We start from the raw sequence: 21318 nt of genomic DNA, 5'->3' as shown, positions 1-21318 counted from the left end.
CAAATTTGATGTTTTAGTGATGGGTTGGAGATGCCCTAACAAAAAAAAAACTCCTATAGGGCAATAGTACCTGTGTTAGGTTTCTTAATTAGCATCTAAAAATTGAATCCTAATTATAATATATTATAAGGATTTTTTTCTTTAAATAATAACTTTAATAAATAATAATACTGGTTATTTGAATAAGTCTCCACAAATATTTTTCGATTTATATTGGTCGACGGTAAAAACTTTCATAAGATTAGTCATCTTTAGGATTAGTCGATTCAAAGAACTGGTACCAACTAAATAAAATATCTGATACCATAAGGATCAGTGTCCTTAGAATTAAACAGCGTAAACTAAATATATGAGACCAACTAAATAAAATTAACTTAAAAAAATATTTCATAAAAAAATTCACTTCAACGGACCGTGTCAAACATTTTAGATGTAACAGTAGTTCACATATTTAAAAATGCACCCATGTTGAATATTCATACTCAAATTTTAGTAATATAGTCGAGTGTCATACAAATACTATAATCATCATGCTACTCACTATACATAGCTCTGATTTCAATCACCTGGATGAAGACATAAGGGAAAGAATCGTAAATTTAGGAGGATGGATTTTGTCCGGACAACATAATAATATAGTTCCGCTCGTGTATGACATACAACTTTATGTGTGTTTAAAATTTTATTTGGTTCATTAAAACTAAATTAAATTGGCTTTAACTTCTATGCTATTATATGTACTAGTTTGTTGTTAATTTATATTTGTTTTGTATTTAATAAGTACTTTAAATATCAATTACTGCACAATTAGCTTTAGCCTCCTTTCATTAATCCTGCCTATCAAGGTTTAGATGATACAACACATTGCAACTTATGGGTTGCAAGTGACCCAAGGTGACTACCCAAACCTACCTCATGGAATAGCTAGTGCATATGCGCAAGGTACCTAAAATTTCTATCTCGTTGTCATAGCTAGAAGATAAACCTTATCCATGTTATTACTCATCACAAGTTATCTTGTTCAAAAGCACATATTAAACCAGAGTCAGAGCTGAGATCCTGCTTATTTCCAATGGATAAACAAGAATACAATAGCACAATACGTTGGCAGGGTTTCAGTAACATGATTCTAGCAACAAGAGATTAATAATGAACACTCATCAGTTTCCCTGCAGAAAGCCTGCAAGAATATCGCTGAAACAAGTAAAAGTAATAGCGAGCTTGTCTTTTGCCTTGCCCATGATTCGGTAACATGATTATTGCAGGAAGAGATTGATATGAGAACTCCATCCTGTTTCCCTGCAGAATGCAGGAAAAACTATCCCGTGAAATGAATGAAAATTATAGTGAGCTAGTCTTTTGCCTCATAACATGATGTGCTCTCCAATGAATTGTTTTGAGAGAACTTAGTCGAGATTTGCAATGACTGCATCAACAACTTCTTCGGTCATACTGCTCCCTCCTAGATCTTTGGTTCTGTATTTGCCTTCCGCGATCACTCGCTTGACAGCGGTCTCTAGTCGATCAGCAAATGACGGGAACTGAAGATGTCTCAGCATCATGGAAGAGGAAAGGAGAAGAGCCACTGGATTGGCCTTCTTTTGCTCCACTAATTTCTCATTTCCAACGTTGCCAGCCGAAGCACCTTGCTCAAACACAGCATGATCCTGCCCAACATTACCTAGGGGCCAAAAAGAACAATAAATTGCAAGGGAGAAACACGATACAATGAAATTGTAGAAGTATGATCGTTCAGTTAACTTCATCATGTGCCATCCTTAGTGGCATGCCTCTTGATTATTACACGGATTATTTCTCAACAATTATCAAGTTCCATAAAATCGAGGTTATGTAAAATTAGAAAGGAAGATAGTTTGTGGCTTCCAGATGCTGAGGATATGTACTGATTTGAAGAGAAACTTGTCAGACAGATATAGTAGTAGTCGAGTGAACAAAATACTGATTCAGAACATCTGCTATTACTCAGAGACATCATAAAACTAACTACCGTAATGCTCTTGCAGTGACATCACAAAGAACTGTTACCAAACCACTACAATCCTACAGATGGTCACCACTTACAAACTGCTAACAAAAGCACCACTTCCTGGGACAACTACTACTACTTAACTAAATCAGGGATCCCTGATAGATACGGGATCCACCCTCAAGGCACGTGTCATGCCTCCCTTGTAGTTGTGGTGCCTCCCTTGTAATTGTGGTGGTTCTCTGCCAGTCATGTTATGCATGTTTTCCATTCCCTTATATCCAAAAAACAGAACTGAGACAGGAAACTGGAGACCAGAAACTAATATCTGGGCACTTTTAGGGGCAACTGCTACTAGTGATAAAAAAACAGATATCGCATACCATACTGGAGAGAAAATGCCACCAACTAGGATTTCCAGGGAAACTTAACATCACTGAATAGAAACTGAAAATGGCCAGATAGGTTCTATAGATTGAAGCCTATCAGGCTATGGTATATCGTTAAAGTAACTGTTTACAGCCTGGTGGTTCATTAAAATTGCACATCTACTGAGCCATTAGTGAGTTAATTGTGCGTGGTAATTGTGTGTGGTCAAGTGATCTAATCTTTTTGTTTTATCCACTAATGTAAGAAGCAGGGAGGGACACCACTAGCTTATGAAGAGGTTCTTGTGTGTGGTCAAGTGATACCTCTCTCTCTCTGGCTCTACAGTATGTTCACTTACAAAAAACTAATAATAATTTTTTTAACATAGATAAAAAATGTGGAAGTATAAAGATTGTCATATAAAGATTGCATGTGAGTATCTCAAGATACCTCCTGGCATAACTCCAGTTCCTCCAGCAATTCCAGCAGCTGTATTGGCCACCAAATTACCATAAAGATTTGGTGTGACCTGCAAAAGGATGAGTATGCATGAGCCTAAGATGACAGAAACCAACCTTGCAGAAAATAGTCACGTTGTGCAGATGAAGTTCCTTCAACATAGAAATGAAATAAATGTGTTTTCAAAGGAAAATAAAATAGAATCATTGTCCTAAATGAGTCTATTCAATTGCACCTTAAAATTCTAGTATCTCAATGTTCGGCAACTTGCCACTCATCATCTTTAGCATTTTACTACTTACATTTAGGGGTGTAAATGAGCCAAGCCGCTCGTGAGCTATTCGAAGCTCGATTCGATAAAAGCTTGTTTGAGCTCGTTTAATAAGGCTCGTTAAGATAAACAAATCAAGCTCAAGCTTCACAATATTCGGCTCGTTAGCTCGTGAACATGTTCGTTAAACTCATAAATCAACTTTTAAATAAAAATAATAATAGTTTTGATATTGAATTTATAGATTTTACACTCTACTTAATAAAAACATAGATAAATATATTAAATTTATTTATTAGAATAAAATTATAAATTTTAACAAGAATATTATAATTTTTTTAAAATATATAATTTAATTTTTAATGAATATTTAAATTTATAATTTATATTTACTAAGCTCGTTTAGGCTCGATAAAAGCTCGAATAAGCTCGTGAGCAATGAATATATTCGTTAAATAAAGCTCGAGCTCGGCTCGATTATAAACGAGCCAAACTCAAACATCCAAGAGTTCGGCTCGGCTCGGCTTGATTACACCCCTACTTACATTTTCCCAAAAGCAACAATTTAGTGACTGAACCACACTAATCATATATTCATAGATATAACATTATGTTCTGGAGGACAAGGTCTTCAAACAAATATGATTGGAGATTAACACACACACACAGATCAAACAAAGGAATAGCATAAAAATTCATACTATTAATATTAAAGTGTAAGATAATCAAGTTTGATGTCCTAAATGTCAAGTTGTAAACAGCAACCACTTTTTCAGTTTAACTTTGCTACAAAATGTGATGATGTGTAACTACTCAAGCTATGGAGCTTTCTTGAAACACAAAACAGTCTGATGAGTTATAGAGGGCTTTGGGGTTGAGCACTCTAATGGGCTTGGTGAAGATGCAAGTGAGCGAAACACCCCTACTGGGGGTGCAGAGCTAATGCAATCAACTTGGGTCAATTTCATGGGTCTCAAGGTAGGTCAGTTGGTAGCATTCCTGACTTGTAGCTGTGATCAAGTTTTCTGCTAAACTGATTGCTGTTGATTCATTATTACAGACCTGGTTTTTGTGCCAAACCAACCAGATGTTCTGACTTCTGATAACTTGACATGATCATTCCCAATATGGTGTTCCCAGACCAATCTTTCCAAATTCAAACTTTCAGAAACTGTGAAACAGTATCACATTGACTTGATAAGGAAACAATTATATTGTCTGCCCTAGACTAACTTGATCTAAAAAAAGAGATGTAAATTATTTCATAGAAAGGTGCAGTAACTGGAGGCATGCTTGGCACTGGTGATATGATATACATTTGATGGCAACATCATATCCTGATCTCAATTGCGGAGTTAGGCAAGTTTGTTAAACCACATAAAACAGATGCTTCTTGTTCAATTTTGTTTCTTACTTTTGTATCTTTCTCTTCTCGCCCATATGTTTCGTGATTCAGCGATGCCCAAGTAGCTGTTATGTTTCGAAAACAACATAACCCTTAAGATGTTCCTCCTACAATCTGCACTAGTCAATTACTGTTGAAGCTATAGTTAACATGGAGAGTCAGCAGGTTTATGATATATATTGAGGTATATTTTGTCGAATATATGAAATTAGATCGGTTCATGGCTTCATGCTACAAGGGGATAGTTCTTTGCTCAAGGGGGAAATGGTTCTTAGAAGCATTTCTCATCATTGTCAAGTCACAAGCATTCTTTATTGTGGTGAAGTCGACTGATTGAAACTAAGAATACAATATATTGCCTAGATCCTATAGGGAGTAAAACAAGCCAATTTCATATTCTGACATTTTGATTATCCAAGCATTAATCTGAGATACAAACTGGAGCATCTGAAACATCTAACTAGAGAAAAAGGTTCACATAGTGCATTTGTTTTAACTTGTAAACCCAATGCAGGAACAAGAAGGAAAAAACAACATCTGAAGGAAAGCAACTACAAAAAATGCTGAAGATTTAAGTTCACAATGGAGAAGCATACCATGACATCAAATTGTTCTGGCTTTGAAACAAGTTGCATGCAACAATTGTCAACTATAATCTCATTATATTTTATCCCTGGATATTTTGTTGCAACCTCACGACACGATTCTAGGAACAAACCATCTGCGAGCTTCATGATGTTGGCTTTATGAACTGCAGTGACTTTCTTTCTGTTGTTGAGATAAGCATACTCAAAAGCATACTTTGCAATGCGTTCTGAACAAAACTTTGTCATCACCTAGCACAAGCGTTTAGTTAGGGCATAAAAGGAAAAAGTCTATGTTCGATTTTTTTTGCTAAAAGAATCACTAGTTGGGGTGTTACAATATCACATATGAAGATGTGGTTCTGAGATTAAAAAAATAAAAAATAAATGGATAATGTTACTCTTCTTCTAAAAATTATACATATGCTATATCTTATGAAATTAATTAACACACATTATAAAATTAAGGTTGTGAGCAGGCCAATTGTTTAATACGAGTTTGTGTGGTTCTCCTCTCTTTTCTTGGTGCTTTAAGCCATGGAAATATAAGGAGACAAAGTTGGTTGAAGAGCTTTAAGACTTCTCGCAAAAAACTCCTACTACCCTCCTCCCCTCCTAACTCTCTACATCCATCGCTTTTCCCATTTCTAAATGGTGGCCGAGGCGATAGGCGAGCATCAACCACACCGCCTTTGCTTGAGGTGGTACTTTAGGTAGTAACTCACCTCCTTCCGCCACTGTTACCATTGCTGTTTTGCCACCGCGACATGTCTGAACATGTCGCTCGAGCTTGACGACGAGTCCAGACTTGTCGCACGATCCCGAAAGTGTCACTTGAGCCCAATGACAGGCACGGACATGTCGCCTCTAGATGCATTGCCCGAGCTCGACGACGCATCTGCAATTGTCGTGCGTCCCGATGATGCATCGGAGTTGTCGCCTGACCGAAATAGGGTACGTTGGTAAGTTGTAAGTTAGAGTCTAATTAAATAACTTTAGGTTAATAATTTTAATTAATTTCTACCTATGATTGGAATAATTTAGATAGACTTCATTCATTGAATATTTGTCATAGTTTTAACGTTGGCTGACAACCTAACGCAACTCTCCTCTTTTATTCGGGCTTGGGACCGACCATGATTGGTTCGTCATGGGCAAAATTTTAAATAGACTTAATTAAACCTAATAAAATTATTTCATTAATTTAATATATATATATATATATTTTTTTTAAAAAAAAAAATTATATTTTTAAATATTTGGATTAAATTTCTAATTAATATATTATATTAAAAGTAAATATTATAAAGAATAATAATTATTTATAATATTACATATAAAGAATATAAAAAAAATTCAACTGCCTAGGGAGTAGGTGGTCACTGACCGCCCCGCCTCTGCCTACCATCATTTATAACACTATAATATTGCAGTGTTCTAAATGACGATTGAGGCGGGCATCAGCCACACCTAACCGCCGCTGCTGTTGCTGTTTCACCATTGGGATGCTTCCAAACACGTTGCCTGAGCTTGACGACAAGTCCAGACGTGTCGCATGATCTTGGTGTTGGACCCCGTGGGTGTTTTGATGTGTTCAACCAAGTTAAGTTAGGTCCTGCTTATTATTTGATCCTTGTGTCTAAGTGTGCAGGAATTTAGGAGCGCAGAAAGTATAGCGGAAGACGCAGCTAGCGAGAAGGAAGACACGGGAAGGGAGCCGACGGGCTTAGTGCGTCTGAAGGACGAAAAAGCTGTGGAAGAGTACACCGGTGGACGAGAAGAATGTGTGCGGCGTTCGAGGGACGAGAAGCCGGGTCGGAAGCCTGCTAAATCACCCAAGAAATCGAAGCTTCGGAAGAAGAGGAAAAAGAGAAGCTGGAAGCTATTTATACCATGCAGGTTGAAGGCAGTATTTATACCATGCAGGTTGAAGGCACCCTCAACATCATTGAGGGCGCCCTCAACATTGAAGGTGCCCTCAAAAGAGGGATTGGCTGAACTTTAAAATTTACTCTTTACTCATTCAATGAGTATCTGATTGAATCGTATTCGGTTGGGTGACACCAACTAAATCGAGTGCTAACTCCCATTTATTTCTTATTGTATTGAATTAACCGATCAATCTGCTATCGGACATTTATTTTCCCCTTGGCATGGCACTATTACAAAAAAAATTTCGACATATTTCACTTTAATTATAATTATGAGAATCAATCATACCCCTTCTAGTCCTGCGGTTTCCACACAAAACCTAGGGCGTATCGCTCAAATTATTGGCCCAGTACTAGATGTTGTTTTTCCTCCGGGCCTCCATCACCTTGAAGGAGCCTCAAACCAATCCGAGGCGCCTTCAAGGGCATTGGAGACACTTTAGACCCAATCTTTGTACTGTTTGCAACCAGATAGAGCTTTATCCGGTCAAACTGCTTGGAGGCGTCCTCAACCCTCTTGGAGGCGCCTTCAACACTCGGGATAAGATTTCCAGAAGCTATATAAAGGCCCCTGGAGATAGGAAATTAATCAATCAACTTAGTATTCAATTTCTAGCAATAGTTTAGAGCTTTCAGTGTGTAAAAGGCTTCTCCGCCTTCAAACAAGGAGATCTTTCTGATTTTTTTTCATAGCCTTGGATTAACAACCCCTGGGTTGTAACCAAGTTAAATTCTCTGTCGCCTCTTTATTTCTGTTAGTTTATTTCTTTATTATTATTGCATTTTTTGAGTTGAAAGAAACAACGAGGGTATTTTTATTATGCAGGCAATTCACCCCCCTCTTGCCGACCCCGCTGCACCAGCAAGTGGTATCAGAGCCAGACCGCCTCAGAAGAACTAACCGCCGACTGAAGTACAAAGATCAAGACGATGGCTGAAACAAGCATTCAACTCCCGAAATTCGACGGAGACTTCGCTACATGGAGAAGAAGAATGGAGGTATTTTTTAAAACGTATTTTGACATTCCTCTAACTATGAAATTTGGTTTTCCAGCTCCAAAAGACAAAGAAGAGTATCGGTGGACGAAGAAGAAGCAAGCAGATTTTGTGGCCAACGGAAAGGCGGAATTTCATCTGCTCAACGTTCTGCCGTCCCAAGAGGTAAGTTGGATCGGAAGCTACGACTCCGCCAAAGACGTCTGGGAAAAATTCCTGGAGCTCCACGAAGGTAGCGCAACTCCAAGCAAGAATCAAAGAGCTGATAACTCAGCTAAACAACCTCGGAGAATCGGTAACAAACTGAGACTCAATCCGGTACGCGCTCAACGCCTTCCCAAGGTCTCCAGAATGGGCGCCCTTAGTACATGCATACTACATCCCTAAGGACCTTGAGGTAAATACTTTAGAAAGTTTATTCTCTACATTTGAACTTCACGAATCAAGAATTGCAGAACCTAAAGAGAAGTCAAGTCTCAATGTTGCCCTGGAGGGCGGCGACGTCGTCGAAATCGACGGTCGCCGGCGACATTATTGGTAAGGAAGTTGAATAAATTTGTTAAAACTAATAAATTTAGATCGCAACCGAAGAAGCATCAACGCAACAAAAGGACGGTCCGATGCTACAACTGCAACGAAGAAGGGCACATCAAGGATGACTGCCCCAAATTAAAGAAAAGGGATAAGGAGAAGTCTCAAAAACCGACGTCCTCCAAACGCAAGGGTCTAAAGGCTACATAGGATGAATCTTCATCCTCGAAATCTGAAGTCGAAACCTTCTTGGGATTAGCACTATGGCCAACCATCTTTTTGAAGAAACCAGCTCGGAGATGAGCATAGATGAAGGGGGAGGATCATCAGTAGAAGAAATCTACGATCAGTGTTAGAGGCGCGAGGCACACTGAGGCGCGAGGCACACTGAGGCACGAGGCACACTGAGGCGCAAAGGGGCTACTAGAGCCCGAGGCGTGAGGCGCGCCCAAGGCGCGCGCCTCTTGAACATGAGGTTGATGATTACTAAACTATTGACACACTCATATAATATGTCAAATATGATAACTATTAATATTCCACACACATCAATATCAAATATAACAAGCAAAGCAACACCATAATAAAATTAATAAAAGTTTCAAACTTTCAAATTTCAACTTTCTAATTTAAACTAACAAAGTTCATCAAAACAAGCGTAATAAGTCAAATTAATCATTAAGCTCAAGATCATCCTCATTGTATTTTTTTTCTTCTTTTTCTTCAAATTCAATTTCTTCTTCTTCTTCATCTCTAAGTCTTAGAGATGAGTGTTTCATAGAGGAAGATGTATTTCTCTTCTCAACTTGTTTAGGCCTAGCATGTGAACTGGAGGTTATGGATGCAATATTTTTTCCTCTAGTACAATATTTAGGCTCTTCAGCTCCACTAGTCCTAGCAACGACATCCCATGTTAAGTCATCACCTTCAAAAACCAACTCATCTTCTTCATTATCACTTTCTCCATCCATTCTACCCATCAACCATTCATTACTATCATCAATATCTGCCAGAGAGATGGGATCAATCTTATCACGTGCATCATACCGAAGTTTTAAGGCACGACTATATTTCACAAATACCAAATCATTTAAGCGCTGCTGAGCTAGCCTATTCCTTTTTTTGCTGTGAATCTACAAAATATTAAAAATCATAATAAGTATAATAAAATAGCAAAGAATATTTTTTACTTATAAAAGTAACATACTAATAGTATTAAACATTTATATTTATTACATACCTGCTCAAATACACTCCAATTGCGCTCACAACCAGAAGCACTACAAGTGAGGCTAAGTACTTTAATAGCAAACTTTTGCAATTCTGGGGTATTTGCTCCATAGCATTCCCACCATTCTGCTGGAGATAATGATCTTCTATGTCTAATTGCCACATTCCTCCCAAATAACCCTTCTGCCTTTTGATATATAGAGAGCTGGGTAGTGATTTTATCTTGCTCGGCAGCGCTTGAAACCAATCTCTCCATAGTTTCAAACAAACCATTTACCACTTCTCCACAGATATTTGAATCTGTGTATGAATAAAAATATTCTGAATTCAAATAATGTCCTACAGTATGCAGAGACCGATGAAGTTCACATTCCCATCTCGCATCAATGATCTCAAACACTTCTTTGTATTTCTCTTCTTCTCCTTAAAGACCTTCATAATTGTTTCTTTTGCCCTATCCATAGCCTCATAAATATAGCCCATTGCAGGTTTTCTTTCGCCATCAACCAGTCTCTGAACACGGACTAAAGGGCCATATATCTTTAAAATATGCACAATACTGCTCCAAAATCTAAGTGTCATGATGATTTTAGCTACTTTCTTCCCCGCCGCTTCTTTTGCCCATTTACTCTATCCAATCCTTTGAAATGAACATTTTTCTTAAATTTTGCTTGTGTGGGTGCATCCTTTCAAGAGTGAGAAAACAAATAGCAAATCTTGTGACACCGCCCGACAAAGCTCTTTTTGTCTTGTGAATTGCCTCAACATATTTACCGTGCCGGCAAACATAAATGTAAGCATTCACATTCATTGCCTTCTTTTGCTTTAAATTCAGGCAATACAAGTGTGACCTTTTTGCTTCTAATAATTTTCCTACAAAAGAAGTTAGAAAAGTAGATAAGTTTAACATATATAAGAAAAATCATATTGATAAGAAAGAATTAAATAGATTCTTACCAGCAAGCACATTGTTACTTGCACTATCCGTAACAACTTGAACAACATTTACTTATCCTACATGCTCCACAAATCGATCAAGCAACTGAAATATTTTCTCTCCAGTCTTTGCATAATCAGAAGCATCAACCGATTCGATGAAAACTGAACCTTTAGGAGAACTCACTAAAAAATTAATCAATGTTCTCTGCCTTTTGTCTGTCCACCCATCTGCCATCAAACTACAACCATACTTGCCCCATTCTGTTTCACATGACTTAATCTAATCATTTGTCACACTATCAACAGCCTTTTTTAGAAAAGGAACCCGCACCTCATGATAACTAGGTCCTTTTAGACCTATACCATATTGGCCAATCAAGTCCAACATTCTTTTGAAGCTTGAATAGTTAACAACATTAAAAGGAATTGCCGCATCATACATCCACTCAGTTATGGCCATACAAGCTTTTTTCCTCAATTCTTTCTTGTATGCCTCATTTATCGTAGTTTGTCTTTCTTTACCTTTTCTACTTTCAACATTTTTTTTTGTACATTAGGAGCAAAATACGTATCCATTGGACCTATTTGTCTGGGCCTTTTTTGCATATTCACTGATCTAGAACTTGTACTTGTACTTGTAGGCGGCGGCACAACTTTAGCTCCAATATCATCCATATCAATATCATCACCAAGAGGGTCTACATCCTCAAAGTCCAATGTCGCAAGTTTAGAAAGATTACTTTTCTCTGTCTTTTTCTCCATGAAATTTTTAATTTCTTCACGCACATGAGGTGGACATTTTTTGCAAGTCGTAGTATTTCGAATCCCCCCAACAAGATGTTATTTTGCACGATAGATACCCCTTTTGTAACTTTTTGACAAAAGTTACAAATTAAATTATTTTTATTATCTGGATTAACTCTTTGAAAATAATTCCATCCCGGATCTTTTGATATATATGTTGGAGTATCACTACTACCTTCCATGATAATTGAACAAGAAAATAGTCTGAAAAAAAAAAATAAAAATTAAATCAATACGGTACCAAAAATAAAAAAGCATTGTACAATCTATACCAACAATTTAAAAGCAAAACTTGACCAATTCAGGCATTGTACCTACAACCCGAAAAAACAAAAACCTACCAGCACACTATCACCAATATTGGACAGCTCACAACAAGACAAAAAGCAGTAAAGACAAACAAAAATGAAAAAACAGAAATGTTCATTTCAAAGCAAAACAAAGAGCAGTAAAGACAAACAAAAATGAAAAAACAGAAATGTTCATTTCAAAGCAAAACAAAGAGCAGTAAAGACAAACAAAAATGAAAAAACAGTAAAAAATTGAAATATTGGATAGCAGCACGCTAGCACCAATACGAACCAATAAAAACAAAACAATAGTACCAAAAAAATCCAAAACCGGACAGCAGTAGGAAGCAAAAACACAACCTGCAAAAATTAAAAAACAGGAAATCAAAACAAACAAAACCGGACAGCAGCACAGCAAGAACACGAACCGGACAACAGCACAGCAAAGAAAAGAAAATACAAAACTACAGAAGAAAAGAAGATACAGAAAAGAAGAAGAAGAAAAAGAAACGAAGAGACGGACAACAGCACAGAACACGAACCGAACAGCAGCACAGCCAAGAAAAGAAACAGAACTGCAGAAGAAAAGAAGATATAAAAAAGAAGAAGAAAAAGAAACGAAGAGAAGAAGATGATAACAGACGAAAACGAAGAAGAAGAGAAGAAGTGAAGAACAGAAAAAATAGAAAAAAGAAGGAAAACATACTTGGCGACGACGCAACTCAGCAATGGCGCGACTCAGCGATGGCGGCGGCGGATGGAAATGAGTTCAGGTTTCTTCCTCCCTTCTTGCGTTCTCTTCCTCTCTTACTGCGTTTTCTGCTCTTGTTTCTCGTGCCCTAATTCCAAACAACATTGATTTGGAATTTTTTTTTGGTTTAAAATCCAAATTTGGTCACGATCGATCGCGGCGCCTCGATCGCGCCTTCGTTGAGGTGCAAAGGCGCACGAGGCGCGCCTAGGCGCACGCCTGGCGAACAGCGCCCGCCTCGCGTAGGAAGAAGCGTTTTCCCTCGCGCCTTGCGCCTGGCTCAGGTGCGCCTTTAACAACACAGGCTACGATGAAGGGGAAGCATCACCAAGTAAGGTAAGTAAGGTACGTGCTCTAACCCCCTACTCAGTCCTTTCAATTTATCAAAGTGCTTACGAAAGATCTAGCAAAATTAGAAAAAGAAAATGCTGAATTAAAATTAAACTTAGTAAAAACATGCCCTCTAGAAATGTATGATAATTTGAAATTAGAATATGAAAATTTGAAAATTGAAATTGAAAAATTGAAAAATGATCATGCATGCCTAAATAAATTTCCAAAATCAAAAATTAAAATTTATGGAAAATTGAATTAGTATATTAGAAAACACCAGGGTCAACTTAGAAAAGTTCCCAAAAGTTATGTACCCCCTAAGTTCTTAAAAAATCCAGTAGGAAGGAACCTATACTGGGTTCCAAAATATTTGCTAGTTTAAATTTTTTTTAAGTTAGAACTTACAGCGAGAAAATTAAACGTTAAAATTTCTTTATGAGACTTTGTCTAAGGAAGTGGTTGTTGCTCCAATAACCAAGAAGGCCTAGTGCCTTGTCACGACTTGGAAGCCAAAATATCGAAATAAAATGTTTAATTAACTTTCTGGTAAAAACATTAAAATTATAATTAAATAATCCTTTAAAAAAAATTTTCAAACATCTTTTTTTAAATTCTTCAAAAATATTTTTTTTTCTCTTAAGAAAAATGTTTGTTACTTAAAAAAAAAATTCTCAAATAACATTTTTTTAAAGTTAAAATTTCTTCTGAAGTTTGAAATGTGTATTTATCTTTTTCTCAAAAAAGTGTATTACCTAAGTTTTATTTAGAAATTTTTTTTTAAAAAAAAAATTTAGAAATCATTTTGAAAATGGTGCACTTGGATTTTAAAAATCATTTTTTTTCTTGATAATTATTACCCCATTCTTTTTGCTGTAATCAAAGGGGGAGAAGGATAGGTACAAGTTTAGGGGGAATTTTTAATGTTTTTTACTTAAAATCTTGTGTTGCGAATTCTATTACAATCCTTATGCTTGAACTGTTAGTTTAGTAATTTCTATAAATTACTATTTGCCTATTTTGTTTCCCTAATTTGAACTTGGGTTGATGCACATCAAAAAGGGGGAGATTGTTGGACCCCGTGGGTGTTTTGATGTGATCAACCAAGTTAGGTTAGGTCTTGCTTGTTATTTGATCCCTGTGTCCAAGTGTGCAAGAATTTAGGAGCGCAGGAAGTCGAGCGGAAGACGCAGCTAGCGAGAAGGACAGCACGGGAAGGGAGCCGACGGGCTCGATGCATCCGAAGGATGAAAGAGCTGCGAAAGAGTACACCGGTGGACGAGAAAAACGTGCGCGGCGTTCGAGGGACGAGAAGCTGGGTCGGAAGCCTGCTCGAAGAGAAGACCGGAAATTGGGTTCGGGTGAGCCCTATTTCGGTTGGCCGAAATCACCCAAGCAATTGGAGCTTCGGAAGAAGAGGAAAAAGAGAAGCTGGAAGCTATTTATACTATGCAGGTTGAAGGCAGTATTTATACCATGCAAGTTGAAGGCGCCCTCAACATTGAAGGCGCCTCCATCACCTTGAAGGCGTCTCAGACCAGTCTGCCCTTGTAGGCGCCTCAGACCCAGTCTTCGTGACCGTTTGCAATCGGATAGAGCTTTATCCGGTGAAACTGCTTGGAGGCGCCCTCAATCCTCTTGGAGGCGCCTTCAACACTCGGGATAAGATTTCTAGGAGCTATATAAAGGCCTCTGGAGCTAAGAAATTAATTAATCAACTCAGTATTAAATTCCTAACAATAGTTTAGTGCTTTCAGTGTGTAAAAGGCTTCTTCGCCTTCAAAGAAGGAGATCTTTCTGAGCTTTTTCATCGCCTTGGATTAACAACCCCCTGGGGTGTAACCAAGTTAAATTTTCTGTCTCCTCTTTATTTCTGTTAGTTTATTTCTTTATTATTATTGCATTTTTTGAGTTGAAAGAAACGAGGAGGGTATTTTTATTGTGCAGGCAATTCACCCCCTCTTGTCGGGCCCGCTGCACCAACACTTGGAAGCGTCACCTGAGCCCGACGACAACCCAGACGCGTTGCTCGAGCCCTTCAGCGCCCGGACGCATCGCTTGACACGAAGACGGGCTCAGACGTATCGCGTAGTCTAGGCGGCGGGTCCGCACTCGTCGCACAGTCCTAGCAACGCATCAGACTCGTCGCCTGACCGAAAAAGGATGCATTGATAAGACGTAAATTAAGGTTTAATTAAATAATTTAGATTAATAATTTTAATCAACTCCTGATATGATTGGAATAATTTAAATAGACTTAATTAAAATCAAATAAAATTATCCCATTAATTTAATATACATATTTTAAAAAATTATTTTTTTATTTTAAAATATTTAAATTAAACTTTTAATTAATATATTTTATTAAAAGTAAATATTATAAAGAATAATTATTATTTATAATATTATGTATAAAAAATAGTAAAAAAAATTCAACCGCCTAGACGACCGACATGGTAGGTGATCTCTCATCGCCCCGCCATTGCCTACTCCATTTACAACACTACGCTTTTCTCATTTTCATAAAAGTTTATACTCAATTTGAGCAAAGAAAACAGCTAGACTTTGTCTACAATCTTTAATCTCCCATTGATCCCTGATTACCTTTTGTTGTCTGAAGCCTATCTTGCTTAATTTTTGCCAAATTTTGGCAGACTATGTGTCGATTGTAGATATTACTCAATTTTCCATACGAACTAGAACAACGTCCAACTTGACTAATCCTGATTGGAATTGGTTAATTTTGAAAGCCATGGAACCCTCATAAAAGCATTATTTACTAATTTGCAATCTGATATTACTACAAGAGACATTTAAATATCATATTAATGTGAAATGAACTGAAGTTGAAAAGATGGCAAAAGACTAAGTAATCAATGATCGTAAAACTTCCTCATTGCTGCAATAGCCTCATTTGAAATCTAATTAGCAGTCAAAGAGGACTTTAACTCAAGAATACAATGAGATAATCAACTCTCATATAGAAATCCTAATTAGGATTCTTGTGCAGTTGGTAAAGTGCAGAAAAGCCAAAAGATACATGAATACAAGGAAAGGGAATTGTTAATGATGAGTTATAGCGTGAACAATGAATTACTATTTCACCACAAAATTTGGTTTGTGATACAGAATATGATAATCTGAGCCATACAATATGAGATGAGGATGCAATCATTTTTAGAAACATTTATACAAGCACAAGAAATACCATATTAACCTTAAACACAATAACATATTAACTTTTCCATTTCGGATCAACCTTATAAATTTTTTCCTAGTAAAGCAACAATGACCAATCAAAACATAAACTAACATAAAGTAATATTCAATCGTGTCTATCTCAATAAGGATAAAAAGAACTGTTGTATTAGCGATTATTTAGAGTTTATAAGAGTATTGAACACAACCTGTTCTTGAACTGTTTCGATCAGATCGGAGGCAAACAAATGACAGTTTATCATCTCAAAGACATGAATAAAGGAACGATAGTGATGCAAAAGAAACAGTAGAACAGCATGGAAATGAGAAAAATGAAGGGAAAGATGATAAAAAGTTCAAATCTTGTAAACCAAAAGAAGAGTATATGTATTTTTAGTCATGAACCACAGGGATATCATAATGAATTGTAGATGTCTATCTCTTCCCATTCGTTTAATAAGTCATTCTGGCAAACTCTAGCATACACGACCTTATATAGTTTAAAACCAGTGAAGACAGAATGAATTGAGGAATTACTTAAGCAAACGAGGAAGCTGCATACCTTGAGGCTCTCGACAACGCCAGGCACCACCTCATGTTCCAAACCAGAGTACTCGCCCTCAGTGTTCTCCCTGATGACCACAATATCCACATTCTCGTGCCTCGTTGGCAATCCCGGAAGATTAAAGCAATGAACCAGAGACGCATAGAGGTCCAGCTCCTTCCTCAGCTGCACATTGAGGGAACTCACACCGCCCCCCACCGGTGTAGCGAGCCCTCCTTTTAAGCACACCTTATTCCGCCTGATGGACTCAATCACCTCCATTGGCACTGTCGTCATGTCGCCGTGGACCTCGTACGTCTCGAAGAACACCGGGGCGTGCATCGCCTCCATCACCTGACGCACGGCTCCGGTGACGAGGGGCCCGATCCCGTCGCCCGGGATCAAGGTCACCTGCCTCGGCGAGCCGTCGCCCGGCCGGGGCATGTACGTGACGGACCGCCGAGCCTCACAGGAAGATCCGGAGGTAGCACCTCGGAGGAGACAGCGGAAGGTCGGCGAGGATCGCCTCATCATCGTAGGGTTTGGCAATTTGAGATCGAAGCGCTTCAGGAGCAAAAGAGAGAGAGAGAGAGGATGAGAGAAGGAAAGAAGTGTGAAAATAACGGAGACGGTTTATAACGGTTTGAGAAGAGTTGGAACGTCTCATTGTTACATAATAGCGCGAGGATATCGGTTCATAATTTAATTTTGTAACGTCTCACGTTTTGTATCCCTTTAATTTGAAAAGAAATATTTAGAAATACTTCAACTTATAATCAATTTTTTTTAACTATCATCAAATATTCAACCGGCCGATTAATTTAAGGATGGATTTAATCCTATAAAAATTGTTATTCATCATCAAAATAAATTTAAAAAGTACATATAAATACTGATCTAACACTTTAACATCTTAAGTTTATCGTTTCGCTAGTGAAAATATCTTAGAATATATCATAGTTAAAAATTCAATCGTAGATATTTGGTAGACAGTAGGGACTGCGCTTTAGGCAAATTGATAATCATTTTAATTATTTGAAATATCAATTTAATTATAGAAAATTATTTTTTTGATTATTTATATCACTAAAGAACTATTTAAATGTTTGATTTAAAAATAATAATTTTGGGCAATGTATGCACAGTGACACGACGAAGAGAATGCACACGTATAATTAATATTGGAACAACAACTGAAAATATTATAAGTGATTTTCTTGATAAAACTTTATAAAATTAATCAATTATATTTTATGCTATATCAAATTAAATAAATTAATTGTGAAAGTAATATTTTAAGAACTTTCATGATTTAGTTTTTTACAATATATCCACAAATACTTTTTTTTTTAAAAAAAAATTAAAAGTTTTTTATCAATGTATTCTTTTTAAGAAAAAAATTAAACTTTAATTTATAAATCTATGTTAAAATTACAGTGTTAAATTAACTATATTGTATATTCTTTAAAAAAAAAAAGAAGAAGCTATTTTAGCAATTTTTCATACTCATACAAAACTAGTTTTTAAATTATAGTGCCTCGTCACCAAATTTAATTATTTTTCTACTGTAACAATGTCGGTCAAAATTTAAAAAACTTTATTCCTTCGGTGTCATAACTGTGTAGAGTCACTAATCACCATCTTCGTCCTCCCTCCCTCTACACGTGCCCTGAACACCTTACAACTCCATCCAAATGCAACAATTTGTAGCAGCTATAGCGTTGTATCAGCTATGGTTTCGTAGCCGCTACAACATATTAGTCTAACTACGTTATAGCAGCTACAATTCCATATTTGCTATAATATTCTGGTCTAACCACGTTATAGCAACTACGATTACGTAGCTATTACAATACTCTTAGACCAACATGATGTAGCAGCTACGGTACCGTAGCTGCTACAACGTACTTAGATCTAACCAACACATTGTAGTAGCTACGAAATCGTAGCTGCTACAACGTGCTTCGATCAGAACATTGTGGTCTAACCACGTTATAGCAGCTATGATTATGTACCTGCTACAACACTCTTAGACTAAATCATTGTAGCAGCTATGAAAAAAAAGTTGATACAACGTTCTAGTTAGTATGTACATTTGCAATGCTGAAAAAAATTAATTTGGGAAGATTATGGAATGCATAGATTTAAAATTCTTTAAATTGTAATGCTTAAGTAATATCTTTAATTTCAGTATATGAGATATATTATTGTTTGAGTTATCTATTGTCATGTATTGTTTAAAGGAGATTAGTAGTCCAGAGCAGAATCTCTACTCTTCTTAACAAGCTTGAATTTGTGTGTTGTAACAAGATCTAGTTGAGAACTTCAGATAATTGAAGAATCTGATATTCCTCAACAATGGAATAAAATGGTGGTGAGGGTAGTTATATATTCCCCAAGTTGCAAATGATCGAAAGCCATAAATTTAGATGAAATTCTCATCAATAGATGATGCATTTTCCTTATATAACCAATATGCATGAAAAGCAAGATTTAGCACAAGGATAAACAATAGCAAGAAAAATAAGATGACAAATGAAGTTATGTGAAAAATATTTGTATGCTTTAAAGAAGGACATACAAATCAAATGTAGTGAAATAAACATGCAAAAGGTGATCAACGGACAAGTGTTAGAACATGTGGTGAAGTTAAAATTGGTTGTACACTATGTGAAAATCAGTAATAGACTTCGGATATTATCCGAAGTAATAGGCAGATAATCACCGAAGTAGACGCACGTGAAGTAAAAAGGTCAATTTATTACTTCGTCATATAATTACCGAAGTCTATCACCGGTCCAAATCTGGTTCAAAATTGAACCATTTTTAAAGTAAAAAGGTTCTATTACTTCATCGAGATCAATAAAAGTACCGAAGTGGTTGATATATTACTTCATAGGTTATATTGACTAACGAAGTAAAATATGTATACGACTTCACAAATTTGATCAGTGACAAAGTAAATAGTTTCTTTAACTACGCCACTATTTAAATTTATTGAAGTCTTTTGTGTTGTATTACTCCATCATTTTTATTTATCATTTTGAAGTAATTGACCATATATTACTACATACAATTTTAATTAACAAAAGTGTATATCATAATATTTTACTATAACACAATATTTCTCACCACCAAAATTGAACAAATATATCACTAATATATATCAAATACAACCCAAAAGTGTATTCATAAAAGACATGTTTAACCATAACCCAAAAACTTTTGTATCTATAAATCTCAAAATACAATTTAAAATTTATATCATAGTCTACACTTAGGCATCCATATAGAAGTAGACGAATTCGCTCCATTCACTTCTGACTTCATCATACTGAGATTGATTGTAATACTGTTTATTTTTTGAAGCTGCAAAATGAAGCATTAACAGAAGTTTGAGGGTCAATGAAAAATGACTTAATATTTTATAAAGAAAATATTTCATAAACAAAAAAATTCACCTTCCTCTCCAATTGGATGATAGAGGACCTTAGATAATTTAGTATGTATTCATCCATAAGTCCATAACACTGAAAAAAAAGATGAATATAGATGCATATATATGTACAAAAAAAATATTTGAGCATCTATTCTATAGTAAATCCATTTCAGAATAATCTCTTCAATTAGCATAATGAACAACAAAATAAGGTAAACAAGTAGTGAGGAAACATTTCAAAGGAAAGGAGCCAATACTAGAATTTAGAAAAACAGTACAATTATTCTCTATATCATACTTCCTCTTTCTACAATTAGATTCTTAAATATGGATAGAAAAGCTAAATAAGATAGGGTACCAAATTCAAGTGAATAAAACAAAAATAATTTTAGAACTAAAATGAAGGTTAGTAAGAAGCCTCAAAGACAATATAGACTTCACCTTCCAAACAAAATCAAGGTAAATATGGGCAAAATATGGAAGCCAAATTTATTAAAAACTTACATATCAAAGAGTTTAGTAAGTGTCTGCCAATGGTCAGAATTGAAGATCAAACATCTGAATCTATCCACTTATGATTATCAAAGAGTTATTCTTCAACTTTTTGGGGGAAGCCCACCCTTTAAAAGTTTGAATGGATCTAGTGATGGGGAAAAAAAATATAAATGTCCATCAGTAGTTCATTTTAACTCTATGAAGAAAATTGGAACTTATAACCTTGGTCTCAAAGTTCTGCTAGATTATAGTTGTTCTCAAAAAATATAACCTTATTCTCAAAATTGGAACTCTATGTTATTTATATCCTTGCTCTCAAAGTTCTACTATATAGGAACTTATAACAATACCGGGATAGTGGAGACTATTGATTACCACGATAACCAACAGCTTACTACTATTGAGAATAAGGATATAAATAACTCAACATTCATCTTATTGTTTTGTGGTATGAGTTTCTACACATTACAAAATTACCATGATATGCACATTAATGTGTTACATAACTAACTAGCAAATTTTGAAATAGAATCTAAACAAAAGTGGAATAGATATAAACTATGATATCAAACAATTTCAACCACGAATTTAACCAACAGATTAGAAATACAAACATGAAGTAGAAATAAAAGCAGACTAATCAAATTACAGTTGATGTATTAAAAAGCTATTAATTTAACTTGGGCATGAGTATCCAACATGAAAATAGATCTAAGTGTTAAACACACCCACAAGAGTCCAAAAACACTCCTTTATCACCATTCT

General features: G+C 36.0%; 1 protein-coding gene across 2 annotated transcripts; it reads right to left on the bottom strand.

Annotated features, from left to right (window-relative positions):
- Positions 1-1032: 1032 nt before the first annotated feature.
- On the bottom strand, positions 1033-17221 carry LOC121996434 (isocitrate dehydrogenase [NAD] regulatory subunit 1, mitochondrial-like). 2 transcript variants are annotated; one of them, XM_042550404.1, is made up of 4 exons: positions 16638-17221; positions 5088-5327; positions 2807-2885; positions 1033-1681 (listed from the first exon to the last, which is right to left on the bottom strand). In XM_042550404.1, exons 1-4 carry the CDS (start codon positions 17151-17153, stop codon positions 1407-1409), a joined length of 1110 nt encoding a protein of 369 aa, XP_042406338.1. In that variant the 5' UTR covers positions 17154-17221; the 3' UTR covers positions 1033-1406. The 2 variants fall into 2 exon arrangements, with proteins under 2 accessions (XP_042406338.1, XP_042406340.1); XM_042550406.1 differs by having other exon boundaries at positions 5088-5315.
- Positions 17222-21318: the final 4097 nt, after the last annotated feature.

The sequence above is a fragment of the Zingiber officinale genome, chromosome 6A (assembly GCF_018446385.1).
Source record: "Zingiber officinale cultivar Zhangliang chromosome 6A, Zo_v1.1, whole genome shotgun sequence".
Lineage (NCBI taxonomy): Eukaryota > Viridiplantae > Streptophyta > Magnoliopsida > Zingiberales > Zingiberaceae > Zingiber > Zingiber officinale.
This window is presented reverse-complemented; position numbering and strand designations above follow the sequence as displayed.

What these genes read in the sequence shown, in the direction of transcription:
- LOC121996434 (XM_042550404.1), bottom strand. Translation starts at nt 17,153, where the DNA reads ATGATGAGGCGATCCTCGCCGACCTTCCGCTGTCTCCTCCGAGGTGCT. An exon ending in GCGTTGTCGAGAGCCTCAAG is followed by an intron (nt 5,328 to 16,637) that starts GTATGCAGCTTC and finishes CGCTTGTGCTAG; the next exon opens with GTGATGACAAAGTTTTGTTC. An exon ending in AACTGGAGTTATGCCAGGAG is followed by an intron (nt 1,682 to 2,806) that starts GTATCTTGAGAT and finishes TTTGGCCCCTAG; the next exon opens with GTAATGTTGGGCAGGATCAT.